Source organism: Capra hircus, chromosome 14 (assembly GCF_001704415.2).
Source record: "Capra hircus breed San Clemente chromosome 14, ASM170441v1, whole genome shotgun sequence".
Lineage (NCBI taxonomy): Eukaryota > Metazoa > Chordata > Mammalia > Artiodactyla > Bovidae > Capra > Capra hircus.
This window is the reverse complement of record NC_030821.1, coordinates 71,491,669-71,518,267: the sequence shown is the minus strand read 5'-3', so window position 1 is coordinate 71,518,267 and position 26,599 is coordinate 71,491,669. Positions and strand designations below refer to the sequence as shown.

Here is a 26,599-nt window from a genome sequence, read left to right as displayed (position 1 = left end):
TGCCGTTTATTGAGTCCCTGCTACAGGCCAGGTGCCTGTTGTCGCTTAATCATCTCAACAGTCCTGCATGAAAGACATTGTCATCCCTGATTTAGGGGTGAAGGGACCTGGTTTAAATTACTGGCATAGCTAGTAACTTTAAATTTAAACCTGGCTTAAATTACTCACACAGCTTGTCAGTAGCTACAAGTCTTGAAACTTAGTTCTTTATCATCCCAAAGCTGCCGAGGCAGAATTGCCAAGACTATTAGCTGTCAGAGGTGAATGACTGCCGACCCAGGATAGCGCACTGAGGATTCATTCAGTGGAGTGCAGAACTCATGGGCACGCCATCCTGGGGTGCCTCACCTGTGGAGACAGGGAGACAAGAAAAAGAAGCAGTAATCGTGTAACTTGGAAGTGCTAGATGGGTCACTTAAAACAGAGAGCAGTTTTATTCCTTCAGGCTAGAGCTGGAATTGAGGATTACCCACAAAGTATTCCCCAATTTCACTCCTATTACTACTGTGTTGTTTGTAATTAGCCTAATTGGTACATGAAAAACAAGGCACTTAGACCAGTATATTCATATATTCTCTTACATAGATTAAACATGCCTCCTGCACACCATCATTAAAGTACTGTGGGTTAGTTCAGACAGGTTTGGGATCAAATACTGATTTAGCCTCTGATTGTTGGTGAGAAACCTGTGCACAGAGAACACTTTAAGCAATTGGGTCTTCATTTCTGTAAAAGGGAATAATAATTTCTGCCTCACTGGACTGTCGTGAAGAATAACACATATGATTCAGAACCGGTGGTGATGGTGTCGATTGCCTTCATCCTTATCAACTTGAGGCTTTCTGAAATAGCCAAGGGAAAGTCTGGACAAACCTAGTTTGTCATTCTAGATCTGTGACCGTGGAGATGTGTCCAAGACCCTTCACCTTGCCCTCCACCCCATTTCAGTCCTCAGTTTTCTTATTCTGAAAATGGGGCATTAATGCCTACTTTGTGAAAATTGGGAAATACATATATAAACTACTTAGTGTTGATGCTAGGACATCGTGCGTGTTAGTTGCTCAGTCAAGTCCAACTCTTTGCGATCCCGTGGACTGTAGCCTGCCAGGCTCCTCTGTCCATAGGATTTTCCAGACAAGAATACTGGAGTGGCTTGCCATTCTCCAGGGAATCTTCCCGACCCAGGGATTGAACCCAGGTCTCCTGCATTGCAGGCAGATTCTTTTCCCTGTGAGCCACCAGGGAAGCCCGGGACATAATAATCAGTGATAATTATTATAATTGCAGTTAATTGCAAAAAAAAAAAAAATCAAAGCTTTGAAAACTTTTAGCCTGTATGTCTTCAAATTGTTTATTTATTCTTATGTTCTCTTATCTTTCTGGGATTCCAGTTACTTTTATGTTAGATATCGTCCCCACAGGTCATCCAGACTCAGCTTGTTCAGGTTAAGTCTTTATACTTCTCGTGCTTCAGTTTGGATGATGTCTACTTACCTGTCTTCAAGGTGACTGCTTCTGTCTTCTGCAGCGTCTGGTCTGCTAATAGTCTCGCCCAATGAGTGTTTTTATTTGAATATTGTAGTTTTTAGTTCTTGGATTTCCATTTTCCTTCTTTAGAATTTTTATCTCCTCTGTAATTCTTCATCTTCTCACCCATTTTATCCGACTTTTCCTATACATTCTTGAAGGTATTTGTAACATTTACTGATTTTTGGTTGTGCGGGGTCTTCATTGCTGCGTCTGGGCCTTCTCTAGTTGTGGTGAGTGGCGGTTACCCTTGGTTGCAGCGCACGGGCGTCTCACTGCGGCGGCTTCCCTTGTTGCGGAGCACAGGCTCTGTGCGTGGGCTTCAGTAGTCGTAGCGCGCAGGCTCAGTAGCTGTGGTTCACAGCGTCTGGAGCACAGGCTCAGTAGTTGCGGTGCGCAGGCTTAGCTGCGCTATGGCCTGTACAGTCTTCCTGGACCAGAGGTCGGACCGGTGTCCCCTGCACTGGCAGGTGGATGTTTATCCACTGCACCAGCAGGGAGGTCCTGTACTATTTATTTTTGAACTTACTTCATACTAAACCAACATCCAGGTTGTCTGTGGTTCTGCTTCTCTTGACTTTGTTGACTTTTAGCTGCTTATCCTCTGTTTCTTTGCATGTCCAGTAGTTTCTGTTTGCAAGGTAGACATAGCGAAGTACATGTTGTAGAGGCTCTGGATAGTTACCTTTCTAAGAAGTGTGTTTATTTTAGTACACAGTTGAATTGCTGGTGATCACCATCACCTTGACTCAACAGGTATGAGTTTGAGCAAACTCTGGGAGATGGTGAAAGACAGGGAAGCCTGGTATGCTACAGTCCGTGGGGTCACAAAAAGTCAGACACGGCTTAGCAACTGAACAACAGCCATCACCTTGACCCTGTGAAAAGCTTTTTTAGGGTGAGTTTGTTTTAGTTTTGCTCACGGTCCTAGGATCCAGCTCTTCGTCCTGCTACATGGTCCGTACTCCAAAGGTACAGTCCCCTGGGCCTTCAGCCCACAGTGCTTACCATGCCCTGCTGACTTTGTGGGACTTGAATTCCATACCTTACTCAGTCTAGGGAAACTTGCTGGCTGAAACCTGCTCAGCTCTCAGATGTTGTCCTCCACAGGGCTTCTTGAAGTATCAGTCATACATGTGCAGTGCAGGGTCAGCCAAGGATTTGAAGGGAGGGTATACGCAGACATGTGGGCTCTCCTTTCTCTGACTTCCTCCTTTCTAAGATCCCCACCCCCCTCCCCCCGCCCCACCACCAGTTTCCAGCTGCTAACGCAGTCCTGAATTCTGACCTCTGACACCTTAGCTCAGTAAAATGCACTTTCTGCAGAAGTTCTGTTCTTGCCCAGCATGAACTGAGGTCTGTCCTCAGGAGAAAGGCCGGTAACAGATGGTCTTTTCCCAGAGCAGTTCCCTTCCTCAAAGGGTGGCATCCCTGCCTCTTTCTTCATGCCTTTGTGTACTTTGCAGTGACTTCACACGGTTGTTATTTTTATATTTTGTCCATCGTTTATCGTTGTTAATGAAAGGAGCATTAGCCTGGCAAAAGTCACTCTGTCACGTTAGCAACTGCAGGCCTTTAATTATGAGAATCATATATGAGAAGGTTTCCCTGCTGGCCCAGTGGTGGAGAGTCCACCTGCCTGTGCAGGAGACACACGTTCAGTCCCAATCCGGGAGGGTCCCACAAGCCGTGGAACAGCTGAGCACGTGCCCCACAGCTATTAAGCCTGTGGCTCCAGAGCCCAGGAGCTGCAGCTGCTGAAGCCCATGAGCGTGGGGCCTGTGCTCCACAAGAGAGGCCTCCCTGAGAGGCCTGCGCCTGCAACTCGAGAGTAGAGCCTGCTCGCCACAACCAGAGAAAAGCCCAGCAGCAGCAAAGATCCAGCATAGCCAAAAAAAATTTTTTTAATATATATGACTAATTCATTTATTAAGCCCTTATTGAACTAGAGCTAGAAAGAATTGCCAGAACACTCTTGGCTCACAGACGGTTACTATGTTTTAAGGCAATTCGACTTAAATCAATAAATAATAAATGCCAGTGTATGACAGGTGACTTGAGAGGTGTATTTTAAACTGAGGTTAGTGGAGTTGAAAGTTGGCATTTCATATGTTCAGTCAGAGCTACTAAGTATCAGCGAGATGAGTGAGTAATAGGACGAACAGGATAATTAGTGATGTCTGCTCTCTTAAACTTAGTTTATTGTAAAGTAAAATATATTTATCTACAGTCACACTTGATTTGAGGTTAGATTTTAAAGTCTGCCTGGATGGAAAGTAACCCATGGAGTCAAAGCAAGCCTTGAATATGCTTGGATGGCCTATAAAGTACACTTGAAATAGAACTCCTGTGTTTTTACGTAGCATTGGCAGTCCTTTAAGAGCCCTGGTATTTAAAGACACATGGTCTTTAAGCCAGTCACCCTTAGCCCAGGGAGAAAGGCCCTCTGCCAGCAGGTGGAGAGCAGGTTGGCGTGTCTTCCTGCCCCAGGGACATGCGCTCTTTGAGTGGAATGGGGGTTCGCTCACTCTCTTATCTCTGTCTCTCTTTCTTGTTCTTTCACATCTGCTAAGTTAAATCTCATCAGTTAAAGACATAGATATATAACCCCATTTGTGATTTTCTGTCCTTTTCACTGACCCTTCTCACTGTTTAAATATTCAGGTCAGTAGCTATCTATAGATTTTTTTTTAACTTTTTGTTTTGTATTGGAATATAGCCGGTTAACAATGTTGTGATAGTTTCAGGCGGACAGCAGAAGGACTCAGCCGTACACATACATGCATCCATTCTCTGCGCCCCGCCCCCCACCCAACGCCCCTCCCACCCAGGCTGCCGCATAACTGAGCAGAGTTCCCTGTGCTCTCCAGTAGGTCCTTGTTGGTCATCCAGTTTAAATAGAGCTGTGCATGCATGTGGATCCCAAACTCCATGACTGTCCCCTCGCCCTGTTCTCCCCCACCCCTCACCCCCTTACCCAGTAACCCTAAGTTAGTTCTCTGCGATTCTGTTTCTGTTTTGTGAATAAGGTTGTTAGTGTTATTTCCGCATGTAAGGGTGTCACATGGTATCTCTCCTTCTCTGTCTGACTTACTTCACTCAGCAGGACCATCTCTAGGTCTGTAGTTCTTTTCTCAGGACCACCTTTCTCCTTTGAACAGCCCTCGCTGACCACTACAGCTAAGATTCTGTAGCCTGCCTGTACCTTCCTGCTTGTTTCAAACTGCATTCAACCGTGCTCTTGGATGGTTTATATCTCGTCAAATTCGGATTGTTTTTTCCTGTATGAAGATGTTTCACTTCTCTGGAGGAAAGCCAGGGTCTCTGGGTTTGTTTCTGTGTATGTTTCTTTCCCCAGGTGTGCTTAAACCCTCTCTTTTTTCACACACGCTCTCCCGATCACCTGGCGTATCACACGTGAAGCAGCTCCATCGCAGTTCTTCACGTTATACACCATCGTAAGGCAGCCATGCTCTGTGATAACCTCCAGAAAGCAGTCGGCCGTGTGTTGAATGCCATGTGTGGTTTGGGAGCAGACAAGAATCCTAAAGTGTCTGTTCCCAGGACTGGAGGGACTTTCCAGTTGAGTCTTTAGCCTGGAAAGATAACTCCACATTGATTTTTCTGATCCTCTGTTTGAGTATGGAAATCAAGCAAGTTGCTATTGATCATGAAGTGTCTTTCACTGATAATCAGTCCCATGGGACAGAATGCTCAGGAGCTGTCAGAGGATGACATCGCTTGCATTCACCAGTGGCAGAATGGTATTCTTCCGTGTCTCAGACAGTTCATCTACCATACACGTTCTCTGTGTGGAGAATTGCAGGGGGCTGCTTCTTTGGAATGCCTAGGGCTGATTTTTTTTTTTTTTTTCGAGTGACATTTTCTGTTTGATTTTTTTCTCCCCATGTGGAAGTGTAATGTGGATTACCATGTTTGCTGTAGAAAATTCAAATTAACTAACAGAAGAAAATACTACTCAGCCTTGTTTCTTTTTACACTCCATTTTGTTTTGTGTATTCTCAGTCCCAGACAGCACAGTTAGGTGGTACCTAGCTGCAGTTCTACAGCCCTTCCTGCTTGTCTGCCCTCAGGGTGATGTCTGTTACGTGAGTCCTGAGATGGAGAGATCTATCTGTCTTGCTGTATTGCTCCTGGGCTGCAGGCACAGTGACGAGTGGAAACAGTGGCCCCAGTGCGGAAGAGCTGGGATGTGCCTGGGCGAGCTGGGATGTGCCTGGGTTAGCTGTAGCTGCACATTTCTTAGCAAATCCCTTCATTTCTCAGGACCTCATTTTATTATCTGTGAAACAGAGAAGATGATCCCTACCATGTCTGATTACGAGTTGAAAGTGAAAGTGTTAGTCGCTCAGTTGTGTTCAATTCCTTGCAATCCCATGAACTGTTGCCCACCAGGCTCCTCTGCCCATGGGATTCTCCAGGCAAGAATACTGGAGTGGGTTGCCATGCCCTTCTTCAGGCAGTCTTCCCAACCCAGGGATTGAACCTGGGTCTCCTGCATTGAAGGCAGATTCTTTACCAACTGAACCACCAGGGAAGTGGTTATAAAGTGAGATTAAGATTTTTTGCCACCTAGAATTCACAGTACCTACCCTAAAGGGAGCCCATGAGGGCCAGTAAGGAATGCCTTTCCCCAGGGACCAAAACCAGAGTCCAGGCTTCCCTGGTAGCTCAGTAGTAAAGAATCCACCTGCCAGTGCAGAAGACACAGGTTTGATCCCTGATCTGGGAAGATCCTATATGCCTTGGAGCAGCTGAACCCATGTGCCACAACTACTGAGCCTGTGCTCTAGAGTCTGGGAGCTGCAACTACTGAAGCCCACATGCGCTAGAGCCCGTGCTCCTCAACAAAAGAAGCCACCACAGGGAGGGGCCTGCACCCGGCAACTGGAGAGCAGCCCTGGCTCGCCACAGCCAGAGAAGAGCCTGCACCGCAGCAAAGACCCAGCACAGCCAAAAAGTAAGTTAAGTAACAATCAAGGAATCCAGCCTAGCCCTCTTGACCACTTTCGTGTGTGTGTGCTGACGTCCTCCCCTGAATGCACTGCACTGTGTCCTTGTCGAGGGCAAGATTTGTCTTTAGATTCTGCTAACATTTCCATAGAAGGGGAAAGACTAGAGATCTCTTCAAGAAAATTAGAGATACCAAGGAACATTTCATGCAAAGATGGGCTCAATAAAGGACAGAAATGGTATGGACCTAACAGAAGCAGAAGATATTGAGAAGAGGTGGCAAGAATACACAGAAGAACTGTACAAAAAAGATGTTCCTGACTCAGATAATCACGATGGTGTGATCACTCACCTAGAGCCAGACATCCTGGAATATGAAGTCAAGTGGGCCTTAGGAAGCATCACTACAAACAAAGCTAGCAGAGGTGATGGAATTCCAGTGAGGCTATTTCAACTCCTAAAAGATGATGCTGTGAAAGTGCTGCAGTCAATATGCCAGCAAATTTGGAAAACTCACCAGTGGCCACAGGACTGGAAAAGGTCAGTTTTCATTCCAGTCCCAAAGAAAGGCGATACCAAAGAATGCTCAAACTACCACACAATTGCACGCATCTCACACACTGGTAAAGTAATGCTCAAAATGTTCCAAGCCAGGCTTCAGCAATACATGAACCATAACCTTCCAGATGTTCAAGCTGTTTTTAGAAAAGGCAGAGGAACCAAAGATCAAATTGCCAACATCCACTGGATCATGGAAAAAGCAAGAGAGTTCCAGAAAAACATCTATTTCTGCTTTATTGACCATGCCAAAGCCTTTGACTGTGTGGATCACCACAAACTGTGGAAAATTCTGAAAGAGATGGGAATACCAGACCACCTGACCTGCCTCTTGAGAAATCTGTATGCAAGTCAGGAAGCAACAGTTAGAACTGGACATGGAAGGACAGACTGGTTCCAAATAGGAAAAGGAGTACGCCAAGGCTGTATATTGTCACCCTGCTTATTTAACTTCTATGCAGAGTACATCATGAGAAATTCTGGGCTGTATGAAGCACAAGCTAGAATCAAGATTGCTGGGAGAAATATCAATAACCTCAGATAAGCAGATGACACCACGCTTATAGCAGAAAGTGAAGAGGAACTAAAGAGCCTCTTGATGAAAGTGAAAGAGGAAAATGAGAAAGTTTACTTAAAGCTTAACATTCAGAAAACTAAGATCATGGCATCCGGTCCCATCACTTGATGGCAAATAGATGGGGAAACAGTGGAAACTGGATGACTTTATTTTGGGGGACTCCAAAATCACTGTAGATGGTGACTGCAGCCATGAAATTAAAAGACACTTACTCCTTGGAAGGAAAGTTATGACCAACCTAGACAGCATTTTAAAAAGCAGAGACATTACTTTGTCAACAAAGGTCCATCTAGTCAAGGCTATGGTTTTTCCAGTAGTCATGTATGGGTGTGAGAGTTGGACTATAAAGAAAGCTGAGCACTGAAGATTTGATACTTTTGAACTGTGGTGTTGGAGAAGACTCTTGAGAGTCCCTTGGACTGCAAGGAGATCCAACCATCCATCCTAAAGGAGATCATTCCTGGATGTTCATTGGAAGGACTGATGTTGAAGCTGAAATTCCAATATTTTGGCCACCTGATGCGAGGAGCTAACTCATTTGAAAAGACCCTGATGCTGGGAAAGATTGAGGGCAGGAGGAGAAGGAGACGACAGAGGATGAGATGGTTGGATGGCATCACCAAATCAATGTACATGAGTTTGGGTAATCTCGGGGAGTTGTTGTTGGACAGGGAGGCATGGTGTGCTGCAGTCCATGGGGTCTCAAAGAGACAGACAAGACTGAGCAACTGAACTGAATATTTCCTCTGTGCTTCTGAAATTCTGAAGTCATAGATCCCTTTATAATGTGACAAAAATTGGTCTTCTCCTGAATTTCTAAAAACTTTTAAAATTTTTATGTATTTAATTGGAGTATGATTTGTTTACAATGATGTTTTAGTTTCTGCTGTACAACAGCGTGAATCAACTCTCAAGTACACATATATCCCCTCCCCCAGGAGCTTCCATCTCACCCCTCTCCCAACCCATCCCTCTTGGTCATCACAGAGCACAGCGCAGAAATTCCACATAATTTATTAGCCAGGAAGCTAAAGCTGGGAACCACTAAGGCCACAAGATGCACCCGAGGCCACAGACATAATGACCTAAATAATCTTTGTATCTCAGTGTGGGTGCTTGATGCAGGTTTTTAGTGAAATACGAAACCATATTTTTTTTAAGCCATATTTTTAAAGTTTATCTTTTTATGAGAAAACTTGGCTCCACTGGGTGATGGGCACTCCTGCTGTGGGAGACTTGAGTAGGAGAGGAATTTGCTCGTCTCCTTTTTAGCTTTTTCAGGGGCCAGATCTAAAATTACCTCAGGAGCCATCAGCAAACCAGGCCATGATGCATATTTGATCTGGCAGTTAGGAAGCCTGAATAATGGAGCCAGAAGACAGAACATTTCTGCTTCTGCTATAATGGAGTGATGCTCAAGTGCCGTTTAAATGCTGAGTAATAGCCCCATGGAACTCTGCGGGCATCTTTTCTCGGGGCTCCGTGAGTTAATGGGCCTGTCAGCACTGTGGAAATGGGAGTCTGCACGCTGCGTTTCCAGATAACACCCCTGGGGCTCAGGCAGATTCCTGCAGAAGCTCAGCTAGAACTTGGAAAGAACCGATCCAAATTCAAAATGACCTTGAAAAGGCAGCGAGATGACTCACCCAAAGTGGTATGGAGAAAGACAATTTACCAAAAAAAAAAACAAAACGTACACAGGGCTGTTCTGTCCCCAAGGATGTTACCTTTCATCTTAACCAGTGCAGAGAGCGGGAACAGATGGGGAAACGGAGGCCCAGGGGCATGAAATAACTGCTCAGAATCAGGTGGATGTCGTATGTCAGAAAATACAGGCTCTTAAGTCCAGAACTCACCCCCCAGTCACATGGCATCTTATGAAATTAAAACAGGTTGTTTTCGGGGTCACAGGGTAGGTTTACTGGCTTCATGGATTGGTATGGCAAAAGAGATCTGAGCCCGTGTGATAATGAACGGGAGTGGAAGGCAGTGCTTTTAAACTTAGCATGCCTGATTCTAGACCAGAGACAGTGAGCTCTGGAGAGACCCAAGGCCTCCTGGTAGTCGCTTTCTAACCCCTGGCTACTTGATGGTGCCTTGGCAGTAGGCTGCTACCTCTTACCTGAAGCGTGCTTCACCCTAAATCAGCTTGTTAACTATATATTCTTTAGGTTGCTGCTCAGGTACCATCTCTTATGAAGCCTGATCTGCTCCATTCAAGTTCTGCCATGTGTTCATTTATCAGATATTGAAAGGGTACCTACAACCGGCTATGTTAAACAGTAATATATTTTCATACAACAGAAAGGAAATAAAATTAGAACTCTTCCTTGTGCCATATGAATGCATCCATTGCTAATGAATTGACTTTAAATATTAAAAAGAAAACCAAATTAAATACTAGAAGGTTTAGGACATACTTTAAATAATGTTAGAACCCTTCTTCCTGCTGTATGAACAAATAACATTGCACTGGATTAAAGACTTAGATGTTTAGAAAAAGTACTGAACATTAGAAGGGTTAAGGAGTAGAAGCAGGGCAGGAAACTCTTAAGTCTTTTGAGTAAAGCCTGATATATTTGGGACCTCCCTGGTGGTCCAGTGGCCAAGACTGCACTCCCCATGCAGGGTCACCCGATCCGGGAACTAGACCCCACTTGCTGCAACTAAGAGTTTGCATGCCTCAACTAAAGATCCCACGGGCCGCAATGAAGACCCGGTGCAATGAAATAAATATTTTTTGGAAACGGGTGTATTTGACTACATGAAATTTCAAAAGTTCATGGCCATGGGCACTACTGAAAAGTGAAAAGACAAATGGGAAAAAAATATCCGTGACAAGTATTATAAAAAATTGCCACCCCTTAGGCAAAACAGTCTTTTCATAATAGATGTGAATTATGATAGGGTTTATTATAGATGATCACAATTAAAATAATTAGATTTAATTGTATTGAATTTCTCAATCTTTATTCAGGAGGGAAAAAGCAAGCCATGGAGTCTTATGTAATACCACATTTATTTTTTAAGTGAATTAAGAAAGAGGAGAAAATCTATATGTGTGTATATATTTTTTATGTGTAAAAAAAGTTTAGAGATTATTAACTTGGCTTGTTTCAAGGAGATGATTGAAGAAGAGGAAAGAAATAATAATTTTTATCTTTGTACGTCTGTATAGTACTATATGGATTATGTTTGTAATTTTAAAACCAAATGGAATTAATTTTGTGCAAGTATGATTTGTGCTACCAGGTATGTATAGTATAGTATAAAAGAATTTATTGCTTCCCCCTCTATGCCAGCACTATAATTTATGACATGTATTACATGGCCTTTTTTTTTTTAATTGTTGTTATAGTTCATTGTTTTTTCACCCCTGGCACATGGCCCATGCTGAGTCTTCTTTTGAAGGAAGAAAGAAGACTTGTTCCAGGAGAATTCACTATAGACACTGAGCATTTTACTGAATACTAACTTGTACGTCAGTCTCAGCGCTGGGAACTGGTTGCATAACAACAGATTATACAAGGCTAGGAGCCTGGGTGTTGCAAGAGATTGAGAAGGAATGACAGGCTTGCTTGGGAGATCACAGTTGCATTTGATCTTGAAAGAGGCAGGCTAGGCCTGGAACTGTGATGAAGTTTGGTGGACTGGGAACTTCGGCTAGGTTGTGTAACTATAGTACAATAATACCTCTACTTAAACTGTCCTCCTGAAGATTTTTTCTAATATCATAAGGATAAACTGACAAGCACAAGTTGCTATGGACTCTTGGTGTGGAAGATAACTTGCATAAAGATCTTGGAAGAGAAGCTAGGCTCCCAGGAAAGAGAATACAGCAAACTGAGGAAGTGAGTCTTGCTTTGGAGGGAAGAAGGGGCAAACTCCAGGAGATGGTGAAGGACAGGGAAGCCTGGCGTGCTGCAGTCCGTGCAGTCGCAAAGAGTCGGACGCGACTTACTAACTGAACAACAGCATCAGGGGCTCCAACAGTTAGCCAAGCCTATTAATTAGACTCTAACCAGTCAGAGCCTGTTAAGGGCACAGGCTTGGGGGACTTCCCTGGGGTCTAGTAGTTAGGACTCTGTGCTCTCACTGCTATGACCCTGGGTTTGATCCCTAGTTGGGGGAACGAAGATCTCCATGTTTCATAAACAGCCAGTGTAAACCAGGCAGAGAGAGGCACATTATAGACTCTTTTCATCCATTGTACATAATAACTCTGTTAGGTAGGTATTACTGCAGTTAAGCAGAGTCATCAGAGATGGCACAGAAATTGCCCCAGATCCACAGCTGGTAAAGGGGAAGACCAGGCTTTGGTCCACAGTTGTCTTACGTACCTTCATTGTTGTGTTAGTCACTCAAGTCGTGTCTGACTCTTAGCGACCCCATGAACTGTAGCCCGCCAGGCTCCTCTGTCCGTGGAATTCTCCAGGCAAGAATACTAGAGTGGGTTACTATTCCCTTCTCCAGGGCATCTTCCTGACTCAGGGATCAAACCCAGGTCTCCTGCGTTGCAGGCAGCTTCTTTACTGTGTGAGCCACCAGGGGAACCTCTTATGTAACTTGGAGCCCTCAAAAAAAAAAAAAAAAAAAAAGGCCATAAAATTTGGATTCTCTTTGAACGTCCATCACATCAGAACGTCAGCCCTCAATCTCAGGGTGAATAGAAGTAGTAAAAGTAAAGATATTTTTATGGAGAGTTGCTATGTACTTTCTGGATATCATCCACCACAGTTCACATACAAAGTCAAGACCCAGATAACTTTGGTGCCTTTTCCCGGATCACACACGGCTAGGCAGGACCAGAGGGAGGTTCACACTCAGATCACCGCACCACCCAGAACTGTGTCCCTCCACCAGGTGTGATGCCTCTGTGAGCATTTGATTGCAGTGGTCCAGGTTGGGGCTGCTCTTTAGGAGGGATTTATGATGAGTGCCTTCCAGGCCTGATACTCATTAAATAGAAATAATCCTCTATGATCGTCTAGTGTCCTCTGTTGTTGTTACTGTTGCCGTTGTTTTCCCCCAAAGAGCTTTCACATTAATGATGACATCTTTTACCTCTTGGTAGGCAGCCCCCGGGAGTAGGCTGGGTAGGTTTCATTAGACCTGTTTTCTAGATGAAATTAAAGCCCCCAAGATCCTTAGTCACCTGACCAGGGTTGCATATAGGTCGCAGTAAGACCTCGATTTTCCAGTCCCTCCATCACTTGACATCTGGCTCAAATTAGGAAGTAACTAGGGGTTCCAACTGCCGACTCATTGAAAAAGACCCTGATGCTGGGAAGGATTGAAGGCAATCTGCAATGAGATGGTTGGAGGGCATCATCATGGACGTGACCTTGGGCAAACTCCAGGAGATGGTGAGGGACAGGGAAGCTTGGCACGCTGTAGTCCCTGCAGTTGCAAAGAGTCGGACACGACTCAGTAACTGAACAACAGCACCAGGGGCTCCCCAGCACTTAGCCAAGCCTGTCGGTTAAGAACGAGGCTAGGGGGACGTCCCTGGGGTCTAGTGGTTTGCATCCAGTGCTCTTACTGCTGTGATCCTGGGTTTGGTCCCTAGTTGGGGAGCTAAGATCTTGTAAGCCGCCCAGTCAGTCAAAAATAACTCAGGCTCTGCAGTCGGCACGTGTCATCACCGCTTGCTAGCTGTGTCACTGGATGTGACTTGTTTAACCTCCCTAAGCCAACTTCTGCATATGTGAAAGGGGGATAATATTAGCATATTCTTGTGAGCATTAAATTCTCAGGAAAAATACCTAGCACAGTTCCTGGTATAGTGAGTCATCAAAAAATTTAGCTACAAGGGGACTTCCCTGGTGGTCTAGTGGTTAAGAATCCGCCTGCTGGTGCAACGGACACGGATTCCCTCACCGACCAGGGAAGCTACTACATGCGGTGGAGCAACTGAGCCCATGCTCCGCAATGAGAGAGGCCACTGCAATGGACTTCTCCCGTGCGGCGATGAAGACCCAGCACGGCCAAAAATAATAAATAAACCTTTTTAAAAATTCGCTATCATTCATTGTTACAATTATTATTGTTATTATAATAATTATATTATTGTCATGGGCCAGGAGGTCCATCTTCCCCCCCCTTTCTTCTTGCTATTCATCATCCATTCTTTCACGTAATAGATTCCACGTAATTATTTGTGACTCGTATCCCCATAGCCGTGACCATCTTTCCTGAGCCTGTCGGTGGAAAAGGACAGGGTCTGGAATCTGACGAAGCTGGGTCCTCACCTGGCTTCACCACTGAGTCTCCCTTTTCTTATCTGTGAAACAGCTGCCTTAGGTTTTAGAATATCCTCTGTGTCGTTATTGAATGACAGGGACAGAATCGGAGGTGGGCTTGGTGGGCCAGTCAGGGAGGGTTTGGGAACGTTTCCCAGGTGGGTAAAGTCTAACAGGGTGACAGTCAGGCAGACACCCCTCAGAGAAAGGCCTGTTTCATCATTATTGTGCTTCTGAAAATTCTAGGGAAGGCCTCACTGGAGAAATACAAGATATTTTAAAGAACACTGTATTTAATGTATTCCCAAGGCACCTGTTACTGCCAGCCACTAGGAGTGTAAACTCCTGAGTGCAGACATCACTTTCTGAATATTGTTGGAAGCCCCTGCCCCCCAGCCTAGGCCGGGCAGCCTGCTGTTTGTCCCCATCACGGTTGTTGCCCTTGTCGTGGTAGAAATGTATCGAGTCTGCTGTATACCACTCAGTATCTTACTCCATCTCTGCCATGCTCCTGTGAGGTCAGTACCGTCATCCCCTCCATTTCATAGCATGGGAATGAGGTTTAGAAGAAGGTGAAGTTGCTGGGTCAGTGCATCACGAAGTATCAGTAATAGACCTGAGTGTGTCTCACAGCTCTGAGAGTAAAAAGTGCTAATTTAAGTTCCCTTATGCATTGTGCGGCCTTGGCCTTTTCTTTTTTTTGTTTTTTTCCAGTATCTTCCCAATGAGGATGATAACAGTACTTATCTCATAGGCTTGTTAATTAGCGTGATTGAAGGAATGTATGTAAAGTGCTCAGTGCAGTGAGCGGCGTGCTCAGCAGTGCTCAGTACTGAATGCTCAGCAAACTAGCAGTTGCCACTGTTACAGCCGGAGTAAGAGGTCACTACCTAGATACTGCCGTGGTGCTTAAATGCGTGTGTGTGTGTGTGTGCACTGTGCTCAGTCGTGTCCAGCTCTGTGCATTCTGTGGACTGTGGCTCACGACTCCTCTGTGTCCGTGGGATTTTTCAGACAAGAATACTGGAGTGAGTTGGTATTTCCTCCTCCAGGGGATCTTCCCGATCCAGGGATCAAACCCTCGTCTCCTGTGTCTCCTGCATTGGCAGGCTGGTTCTTTACCTGCTGAGCCATTGAGTGAGTATACAAAGGTGATTTCAAGCTGTGTGGAACACATCAGGGGATTAGTGTATCTTCGTCATCTCTCCAAAGTAATGCCAGCAGTTGAAATCCTAACTAAGTGGCCCTTTCTGGTTCAGTTGTTAAAACTATATTATTTTGTTCTTTCGTCAGAACTGAAAGAAGCAACATAGCACTTGCTGCCTTATATTCTGCAACTATACCCTGAATGGCAGAAGGTGAAGTTGCTCAGTCGTGTCTGACTCTTTGCGACCCCACGGACTGTAGCCTACCAGGCTCTTCCATCCGTGGGATTTTCCAAGCAAGAGTACTGGAGTGGGTTGCCATTTCCTTCTCCAGAGGATCTTCCCAACCCAGGGATCGAACCCAGGTCTCCCGCATTGTCGGCAGACGCTTTACCATCTGAGCCACCAGGGAATCCCCTATAAATATTAGAAAAACATGGGTCTCCATAAGAGAGGGATCAGATTTCTCACTCACCTTATTTTTTTTTCCTTTCCTTTTATTCCATCTCTGTCTTCACCTGCTTCTCCCAGCCTCTACTTTAAAGATTTATTTGTTTGACTGGGCCGGGTCTTAGTTGTGGCATTTGGGATCTAGTTCCCCGACTAGGGATTGAACCTGGGTCCCATGCATCAGGAACTCGGGAGTCTTAGCCACTGAACCACCGAGGAAGTTCCAACCCCAACCCCTATTTAACCAGCTTCCAAAAGTCATCAGGCACTTGAGTAAAGTTCTTAAAACAGACTGTCCTGCTCTCTAAGATGTCCTGAACCAATTCTTTGCGTCCCAAGTCCCACCCATGCCTACACGGTGCTCTCCTAGCCCAAGGCCTTCATTTCCCTCTCCTTCCCTAAACCCCTGAGTTTACATTCCTCTCAAATTGCTTACTCTACTCTGTAATCTGTCCCTCCCTTCTGCCTCCACCAGGATCCTGCCTCCTTGCCCTCTGTGCCTATTGAAAGCCTGTTTGGTAAACCCTTAATTTTGTACAAAGGGATGTGTGTGGTTATATAATCTTTCGGGTGAATTGTCACTGTTGGCTTTATAATGCAGTATGTTAAAAAAATACTTGAAACATGGGAGACCTACATTCCTATGTCATTTGATATGAAACACATCTCGATATTGTAATTAATCATGGGTATAGAGGTAGTGGCTGACAATTTAGGGGCATGTGCCGCCTGCCAGGCACTGTTCTAAGCACCTTTTATTTAACTCCCATCACTTAAACCCTCAGTAGAATTAGTGGTAGTATTCTAAGATTTAGCTCACTGAATTAGCTGTTCTATTTTCAGATGTGTAAAATTTCATATACATGTGTATAGATTATACATGTGGGACTTAAACCAGGTGGTCCTGGTGGTAAAGAACCTGCCTGCCAATGCAGAAGATGTTAAGAGAGACAGGTTCAATCCCTGGGTCGATCCCCTGGGAAGATCCCCTGGAGGAGGGCAGGCAACCTATTCCACTGTTCTTGCCTAGAGAATCCCATGGACAGAGGAGCCTGGCGGGCTATGGTCCATAGAGTCACAAAGAGTTGGACACTGAAGCAACTTAGCACGTATGCACATACAAATGTGGTTATTACATATAGACATACACTCTTGTGAGTATGTGTGTAGATATATATATATATATATATGGCTAATGATTTGAGGCCTCAGTGACTCAGTGGGCATGAGTGTGAGCAAGCTCCAGGAGTTGGTAATGGACAGGGAAGCCTGGCTTGCTGCAGTCCATGGGATCACAAAAAGTCATACACAACTGAGCCACTGAAGTGATTCATTTGTGGGCTAAACATACAGGACCCATGATCTTGCCTAAACTTATCCAGTCTTACCTTCTGCCTCTCTCATCATATTTTTTATTTTACCTACCTGATAAGCATAATTCTTCCCAGAGTTCTGGTGTGGGTTACATATAATATTGTGAAAAGCATTTGGGTCAGAGAAGGTTCTCAGCCAACTTCCTGTGACCTCGCTCTCTGCCTTGTCCAAGTCCATCTTATTTTTTGGTGAATCTGTCATCCCTCATAAACTGAGAGCTTCTCATACAACTTCCTAACCCCTCCCTGAAGTCCAAATTCAGGATAATGGCTGTGGCGAGGAAGGGGAGGAAGAGGTTGGAATTGGGTAGCTTGAGAGGGAGAGAAGAAGCATCCTGAAATAGTTTATGTCTTAACTGGTTGGTAGGTACCTGGGTATCCTATAATCTAAAGATTTCAATGTATCCTTTGAAATGTGTTCTAATTTCAAGCCTGCCGCGTAAAGCTTGCCGCTTAGATTTTAATTCTGAGACCCTTCCTTTGAAAGCGGTTGAACAGGTTTCTGAACCCCTTTTTTGCTGACCTCCAGAGCAGGAAAGGATGTCGGGCAGAGTGGGCTTCTCAGGGGCGAGGTGAGGCCCTTGGCCTCAGACAGCTTACGAAGGAGGTGCTGGGGTAGCTCCAGCTTACGAAGGAGGCCAGGCGTGGGCATCCTGTCTGCAGCTGATGTAGCCTTTCTTTTGTGTTTCTCAGAGCAGCTTTACGGGAGGTAACTAGAACTGCATTTTATCTTTTTTAATGTCTCAACCCGAAATGCTGACATCCACCCTAGGCATCATGCATTTCTAATGTGGTGACAATTAGAAGGCTGCTCGGGCCTCGTTTCATTTCGCTCGATGCTATGATGCTTGTTTCCTTTGTCGTATTTTGACTTCTTTCTGGGGCATCCACCAGTCCAGGCTCACACACACTGTTGCTCCCAGGCAGTTATTGAGGGTGTGTTAGAGAGTGAAATATTTTTAAATTATTTAGTGTTCAATTATCGAACAACCCAGGAGACTTAAGGAGTGAATGCTTCTTAAAGTCCCAAAAGGGTAATCGACGAATCCAAGTCAACACCTCTTTACTGAGCCCTAGCTTCATAAGCTGAGCTCCCTGGCACGTGAGTGGTGTGTGTTGGGTGCGAATGCAGAGGTGAGCCACTGGGAAACCCTGCCTCTCGTGGTCTGGGGGCAGGGAAAGAGCAGTACTTACACGAATATGATGTGACGTGGTGGAAAATACCGCAGTAACGGTACAGAGCGTTATGAGCAAGGAAAAATCATTGCCAAGTAAGGGGAGGCTTACAAGAGAAAGAGCTGTCGTTTGAATTAAGCCTTTAAAGGTATGGTTTTGATAGATGGTTTTGTGTTCATTTATTCTTTTCATAAATATCATGCATCTGCTGTGGACCTCCATATAAATTCATGCTTCCCTGCACTCCAGCACAAGGAAAGAGACGTGCAGAGCTGAGCACAGGGAACTGAAACACTGCCACGTGAGGCTGGCACCACCTGCGCTCACACGTCCTTGGTCGGTGCCGGGTTACTTCAGGGTATGGGGATGTGCAGTACCCCTTTCTATAAGCCTGCAAGGACTCAGAACATGGGGAGGGACAGTGTCTGCCACGAGACTCACGGGATCAGACGCACAACTACCCAGGATCACACTGGGTGCCATGCTGGGAACAGACCAGAGGCTGCAACAAGGAGCTTTTGCAGGAAGGGTTGTAGGGATAGAGGCAAGAGATGATGGATGGTGTTGGATGAGGTTGATAGTCATGGGAGCGGTGAGATGTTGTCAAATTTTTGTTATATTTTTAAAGGTAGAGGCCAGGGGACTGCATCTGGGGTATGAGAAAGGAAAATCAGGTCTGATTTGTTTCCTGACGATCATAGTTTCTTAAATGCTTGAAAATGAGATGGTAATTTGACCCCTTAACCTGTGGTGCATCTGTGGATTAATTGGGGGTATAAATGAACTCAATGCTCTGAAACAAAAGAGGGGAGCTGCCTTTGAGAGAGTGAGAACACTCAGCACACTGCCAGCCACCTTCTAGATACATTGAGTGAAGGATGGATCCAGCTTCTCTGCTTTCTTTTTGAGAGTGTCTGGTGATCAGCCAGTGTTCAGAGTGACTTGTCACTGTGGCACATAACAGCTCAGACTCCTCTTTCTTCTTCTTTTCAGACCATGTACAAAATGAAGAAAACTATGCACAAGTTCTTGATAAGTTTGGGAGTAATTTTTTAAGTCGAGACAACCCAGATCTTGGCACTGCTTTTGTCAAGTTTTCCACGCTTACAAAGGAACTGTCCACACTGCTGAAAAATCTGGTAAGCCATTTCGCAAGTAACGTTTAAAAATTGCAGCCTGATCAAAGGAAGCAAGATCATAAAGTGAACGAAGTGATAATCCTCTCCCCAGCCCTTGATCCTGGGGTCAAAAAAAGAAAACGAAAAATAAAAAGCTTTTTCAGTCCTTGATGTGGAGTCACATTTAAGGAAAATGCCTTTGGGAAATGCCTAGAATTTGTACCACTGGCCCCACTTAGAGCAGGTAGAGAAACTGGTTAACCAGAACTCTCTGCCACATTCCCCCATTGTTTGCTTTTGTGTTTGTTTAGACAAGCGTTAGTGACTTTGGCCTTTTAATTTGTTGAAAGAATGGGGATTATTTCTGTGTCAAACATACATGTCACCCTTCGCTTGTATGAAGATCATCACACATTTCAGCCCTTGATTTACAGATAATTAACTTCTCCCAACTCCCCATATCCTTTTAACATCCTCCCAAGGAAAAAGATTTTAAGGTTTAGAGAATCTATGGTTTCAGAAGTAGATGACAACAAGAAGAATCCCTAAAAATCTAAGATACTGGAGCTGCTGACCTAGGAGCAGACATGAGGATTGTTTAGTCACCAAGTCATGTCCAGCTCTTTGCAACCCCATGGACTGTAGCCGGCCAGGCTCCTCTGTCTATGGGATTTCCCGGGCAAGAACAGTGGAGTGGGTTGCCATTTCCTTTTCCATTGGATCTTCTGGACCCCAGGTATCAATCCTGTTGTCTCCTGTGTTGCGGGCAGATTCTTTACCGCTGAGCCATCAGGGGAGCCCAGAGCGTGAGGGTGGGAGACCCGTTTGCCAGGCAGTGTGGTCTGGCTGTCCCTAAATCCTGCACACCAGTCTCCCTCACCCTCACACTGCGTTCATAGCGAGAAAGCTTCATTCTGTCTAGCACGACCACCACAGCTGTGTACAAGTTAATTTGTAATCAAGCCTCCATTCCTAAGTCCCAAGAGGTGGGGCAGTGGGAGGTGGAAAGATGCCAAAGGAAAACTATATCATAATTTTGTTGGCTCCTTCCTGAGACGGAGGAGCTGCTTCCTCCTCTCCATCTTCCCAGTCTTTCAGTGTTGCATCTTTGCCGCCTTTAAAGACCCAGAACTCAAGCTTAAAATGCCTTGACCCTGAGTTAGTTACCCATATCAAACCGACCTCTGTGGTCTTCCATGAGACTCTTGTCGCAAATCTACTTGGTACAAACGGCTGCCTTACAGATGATTACACTTTGTTGTAAAATAAAGACAACCTGGATAATTTGACCAATCAAATTCTTCGTTTTCCTGTCCCACGAGATGAATATATGTATGTGTCTGTCATCCTGACAACTTAATTTTAATTGATAGTTTCATGCCACTGAATTAGTCTTACACAGTGACAACTAATCATAAAGAAAATAAAGGTTGAAAATAGAAATACGTCTTCAGAAACTGGAGAAAGGATAATTCCGACTGTAGGGCCTTTGTGTTCCTAAACTTCGGAGTTTATTTGACAAACCCATGATGTTTCTGTAATTCTTATATCATTTAAATCTCTCCTACTCAGATAGGGCCTCCCATTTCTTCTTCCTCGGGGCATCGCCTACCTTTTTCCAGGTGGCGTTGCCCAAGGGTGCTACGGTGGGAAGAAAGGAAGTGAAACAAGACTGGGACGTTTCTCTTTGGTCATAGCTGGTAAAAGGCTCCCGGCTCGGGAGGAAGTTCTGTTTTCCCTGACATGGGCGTTTTCACCCATGAAATAGAATATCTTGCTAACCTTTCATTGCCAGGAGATGAAATATGTTTAGTTTAAGTCAGTAGCCATCACGTCCACGTTTCCTGGGCCAGTTCATCTCCACACTTCCCTATCCCGTAGGTTCCTTCAGCTAAGAGATTCCTGTGTGGATTTAATGCCATCAGTTGCCATTCAGTCATTGTCTTCGCTTGCTTATCTCTGTGCAGAAACAACTGATATATATATATATATGTATGTATATATATATATATATATATTTTTTTTTTTTTTTAAGATCTGTGCATTTTCTGTATCGGCACCTAGGTCTTCATTGCTGCTTATGGGCTTCAGTAATTGCGACTTGCTGGCTCAGTAGCTGTGGCACGCAGGCTTAGCTGCCCTGCAGCGAGTGGGATCTTCCCAAACCAGGGATCAGACCCATGACCCCTGCATTGGCAGGCGGATTCTGAACAACTGCACCCCCAGGGAAGTCCCGCCACTGGTGCTTTTTGGGCGCTCTGAGGCGCCTAGCAGCGTGCTTCATGTGGGTTTCGCACAGAACAGTGTTCGACATAGTGGTGGTGGTTATACCTCGAATCCAGGTGAGGAAACTAAGGCGCATTACGTCAGTGCCTTGTTCAGGCGTGCTGTTAGTTACCAGACGTGAACCCCGCACGCTGGCTCTGCGTCCGTCATCCTTCCCAGCCTTTCCCCGCCACCTGGCACCTCCTGCTCTGGGCGTCATCCTTCCCTAAACATCCCTCATGCTGCAGGCCTCCTCCTTCCAGAAGTCTAAGAAACAAATCAAAAGAAATTGCTGGAAGGTTTCATTCAGTTAGTTTAAAACAAAACAAAGTCATTTTCCCAAAAAGTGGTGGTGACAGGGAGCTCCCTGGTAGCTTGAAGGAAAAGTGAAAGTTGCTCAGTCGTGTCTGACTCTTTGTGACCCCATGGACTATAACAGTCCATGGAATTCTTCAGGCCAGAATACTGGAGTGGGTAGCCTTTCCCTTCTCCAGGGGATCTTTCCAACCCTGGGATTGAACCCAGGTCTCCCACATTGCAGGCAGATTCTTTACCAGCTAAGCCACAGGGGAGGCCCCGCTGGTAGCTTAGTGATTAGGATTCTGGGCTTTCTGTGCCATGGCCTGGTTCAATCTGTGGTTGGGGAACTGAGATCCTTCACGCCTTGCCATGCTGCCAAATAAAAAAAAAGATGGAGAAGGTGGTGGCATTTCCACTGCGGGAGCAGATAGAAGGATCAGTGTGTGCCATAGCCGGTTACTAGGGAAACACTATTCTGATTGATATAAAGTCAGCCCCAGGAGTTTGTACAGCCTGACAGGAGCCCAGCAGCTTCTGCTTCCCTTTTTCTGTCTTAAAGGAAAGGGAAGATGCATAGGGCCACGCCCCAGAGCAGGGGGACCAAGGGAAGCCAAGCCCCTCAGGGAGGGAGGGGTTGGTTGCAGCACCTTCAGTCCCCTCATGAGTTTGGAGGCAGCACCCCTGGGAACCTGTTTTTCTCAGGAGATTGCTGAAAATCCTACTCACTTAGGCTAGTTAAGGTGAGAAGATGGGAAAACTTCAGCAATAATGGATCGTGTAGAAAGTAAGATGAAAGAAGATACTTTGGCATTTTTTAGACTTCCTAAATTTATCCTCAGTTCAGCCAGCAAATACCCAAATATCTGTTGTGCTGAGGTCTATAGTCATGTTATTTTCTAATGAGATGTTATTTCATTAGAAATGTTATTTTCTAATTAAGAGATTGCTTTTAATGGGTATTTCCATAATTTATATTTAAACAGTTATTTTTATGGGGGAAAAAGGGGTAGATTTTAGGGTCAGGTCTAGCATTCTGCCTTTAACAAATGCTAGATCTAGATTGAACTTCCGTTAGTTGTGCTAATGACTTTTAAGCAGTCTGTATGACAAGCATATTGTGTTTGGGAGTTTTCTGTGTCGGATTGGTTCTGAAAAACATGAGCTCACTAAGGGCTGGTGACTCTGAGTCACCATTTAAATTTTTGTCTCCCCATACTTGCGGCGATTGTAGAAGGTAGGGTGATCAAGTGAAATGTTATTGTGAAAATCTCAGGAGCTGCACAGACGTTGCTGTCAGCATCACATGAGCTGAGGCTGGCTTTTATTAGCTAACTGAAGTCTGAGGACTGCAGAGTAGATGGCAGTTGCAGCTGATGGTCCTGTGACCTCATACTGATCATGCCCCAAGCCAGGTTTAAGTAACTTGCTTTTCTTGCAGCTCTTGCCCTCCACGTAAGAGCTTGTTTTGTTTGTTTTGCATTTCGCTGCACCACATGGCTTTCAGGATCTCAGTTTGCCAACCAGAGATGAAACAGCAGTGAAAGCACCAAGTCCCAATCCCTCAACAGCCAAGGAATTCTTGAAAAGGGTTTTTATAAAAAGATCTCTTACCTCTGATTATAGGATGGGAGAGGCTGTGCCATGTTAAGCAGTGGGAAGAACACAGGTTTTGGTCACAATCAGACCTGGAGTCCCAGAGCCCAGCTTTCTAGCCTAAGGCAAATCATTTAACTTTTCTCTAATGCTAGTTTCCTTATCTGTAAAAAGAGATGATGGTATCTAATTGTTTCTTGATAGTAATGAGACTTCATTGAGATCCTGGAGGCAAATTACCAAGCACAATACCTGACAGATGGAATTCACTTAACCCATACAAGCTTTTATTATTGTTGTTTACATCCTCTCACTTGAGCTTCCCTTGTAGCTCAGTTGGTAAAGAATCTGCCCGCAATGCGGGAGACCCAGGTTCTATTCCCGGGCTGGGAAGATCCCCTGGAGAAGGAAATGGCTATCCACTCCAGTATTCTTGCCTGGAGAATCCCACGGACAGAGGAGCCTGGCGGGCTGCAGCCCATGGGGTCGCAGAGAGTAGGACGCGACTGACTAAGCAGGAGCACAATAGACGGGATGCCAACGGCCCATCGGACGCCATGGCGGGGCCCTGTGCCAGCTGCCATCCAGCTCCTGTTTCTCTGCAGCTTGCGAAGTATCGATGCTTTCTTCTCTCCTTTCTCCCTCTGGTTTCCCTCACTGCACTTGTGCTTAGTCTCTCAGTCATGTCCAACTCTTTGCAACCCCATGGACAGTGGAGCCCACCGGGCTCCTCTGTCCATGGGATTCTCCAGGCAAAAATCCTGGAGTGGGTAGCCGTTCCCTTCTCCAGGGGATCTTTCCAACCCAGGGATGGAACCCAGGTCTCCTGCATTGCAGGCGATTCTTTATCATCTGAGCCACCAGGGAAGGCCTTCCCTCATTAGTGGATTATATATATATTATATCGGGAGACTCTTAGCTAGCAGTTCTAAAACTTTTAGGTATTAGGATCCTAATGTTAAAAATGATTGAGGCCACCCAAGAGATTTTGTTTATGTGGAATATTCCTATCCCTGTTTACTATCTTAGAATTTAAAACTGAGGCATTTTTTTAAATGTATTAATTCCTTTTGTCGTGATATGTTTTTTAGTTGAAGTAGACAAAATTACAGAGAAAAGTACTTTAAGACCCTTTGCAGGTAATTACCAATATTTTTCTTTGATACTATGGCAAAACAAAGAGAAGGCTATGGCACCCCACTCCCATGCCCTTGCCTGGAAAATCCCATGGCGTCACGAAGAGTTGGACACGACTGAGCGGCTTCACTTTCACTTTTCCCTTTCATGCATTGGAGAAGGAAATGGCAACCCACTCCAGTGTTCTTGCCGGGAGAATCCCTGGGACGGGGGAGCCTGGTGGGCTGCTGTCTCTGGGGTCGCACAGAGTGGGACACGACTGAAGCGACCTAGCAGCAGCAGCAGAACAAGATTATGATTCCTTAAAAAGGTTAGTAGCAGCATGAATCTGAAACCATGTAACTTTAAGGATCTGGAAACTGTCGAGTCCATGGTGGCAGAGTTTTTCCAAAATTCTAACCTTTCTCTGCAAGCTCCAGTTCTGTCATTAGCAACAAATGCTGCCACCTGTTTACCTTGTAGAGATGAGTGATTCATTTAAAAAAATGTTTGCCAAATACCCAGGTTTCAATACCACAGTTCATCGGTCACTCTTTTATGGGAAAAAAAGTGGTATTCTACTAGAAAACTTGACAAAACCAGCCAGTTCAACTAGCAACTTGAAAACCTGCATTCCTCAAGATCGCCGTTGCATTTTGGTGCACCTTGGCAGTTCTTTACATCCTATGCGTCCTGTTTCATCAAACAGACTATTAAAAAGATATACTCATGGGATGTTGGGGTGTAGTAAAAAATCAAGCGTTTCTGCTGTTTCATCGTGGACTTTCTTAAAGGAAAATGGCCTTTTTGCAACTTTTTGTGAATCTATCATTTTTCTTCAATTTAATAAAGTTAACAAAAATGTAAATGAACAGATGTTAGTCAGGGAGAGAAAGTTGGGAAAAGTCTTTAATAATACAGCTATTCTTGGAGAGAATCTTCGATAATACAGCTCTCACTGTATAACTTTAATTTCAGAATTTAAAAAATGCACAGACCAAAAACCAAACTCTTGCCTCCCTGCTGTTCCTATAGACCAATTCCTACTTCCTTCTGACTCTTATCAGTTGTCTAAACCAGCTCCTGTGCCTTCCGAGTTTTTCTCCCAGTTAAAGGCCTCTACGAGGTCACTGCTCTCACAAGGTGAAGGGATTAACTGTGTCCTCCCGGAAGTGAATCCCTTCATCATGTTTGCTGTGTCTCCGGAGTGCTGCCTCCTAGTGGTGAGAGGCCAGAGAACCACGGACATAATCTGTTTTGTTGACGTTTTTAATACCTTTGCAGTGAGTTTTTTAAGTGCCTGAGCTTTCCTTCGAAGTATCTTTCGGAGGTTTGGCTCATAGCCTGCTTTGTTGATAGTAGCAGTTTTTAAAAATTATTGGAACTATTCAGAGTTCAGTCTCTCTGGACTCATCCTTCCGACGCCTTCCGGAAAGGACACAGGCATCCTTACGGTTGATTCACGTTGATGTATGGCAGAAGCCAACACAACATTATAAAGCAAGCATCCTCCAATTAAAAACAAATACCTTTTTTAAAAGAAGAAAGTGTAGAGGAAGTGACAAAAAAAGGGAAAAACCAAAACTTTCCTAATCTAAGTCAGCTCCGGATGCAGCAGATTATTTTGCTGTTACTGGAACTTTGGCTGTTCTTTGCTTCCGTGTCTTTACACATTCGATTCCTTCTACTTCAAATGCCCTTCAGCTAATGTATTAATAACTAACGCTTCCTTGTAAGCAAAAGAAGAAGGAGAAGAGCTGGGTGCTCTTGCGTTTTTAGTTGTCCCTAGGTTTTCTTTCAGAGAAGGCAATGGCACCCTACTCCAGTACTCCTGCTTGGAAGATCCCATGGACGGTGGGCTGCAGTCCATGGGGTCGCTAAGAGTTGGACACGACTGAGCGACTTCACTTTCACTTTTCACTTTCATGCATTGGAGAAGGAAATGGCAACCCACTCCAGTGTTCTTGCCTGGAGAATCCCGGGGACGGGGGAGCCTGGTGGGCTGCCGTCTATGGGATCACACAGAGTCAGACACGACTGAAGTGACTTAGCAGCAGCAGCAGGTTTTCTTTATTTTTCATTTGATTAAATATACAGTGCCAGAATTGGGTTCAGTCTTTTTGTGTGCCTTTTTCTTTTTTTCTGTAAAGTCATCACTTGCTAAACCATGCTGGACGTGCTTATA

The 26,599-nt window shown here is 44.9% G+C and overlaps 1 protein-coding gene across 1 annotated transcript in view; it reads left to right on the top strand.

Moving 5' to 3' along the window:
- Nucleotides 1-26,599, top strand: part of ASAP1 (ArfGAP with SH3 domain, ankyrin repeat and PH domain 1) — a 337,578-nt gene that overhangs the window by 206,759 nt on the left and 104,220 nt on the right. The window contains exon 5 of the mRNA XM_018058570.1: nt 19,016-19,161. Coding sequence (XP_017914059.1) covers nt 19,016-19,161 — 146 coding nt within the window. The remainder of the gene's footprint in view (nt 1-19,015; nt 19,162-26,599) is intronic.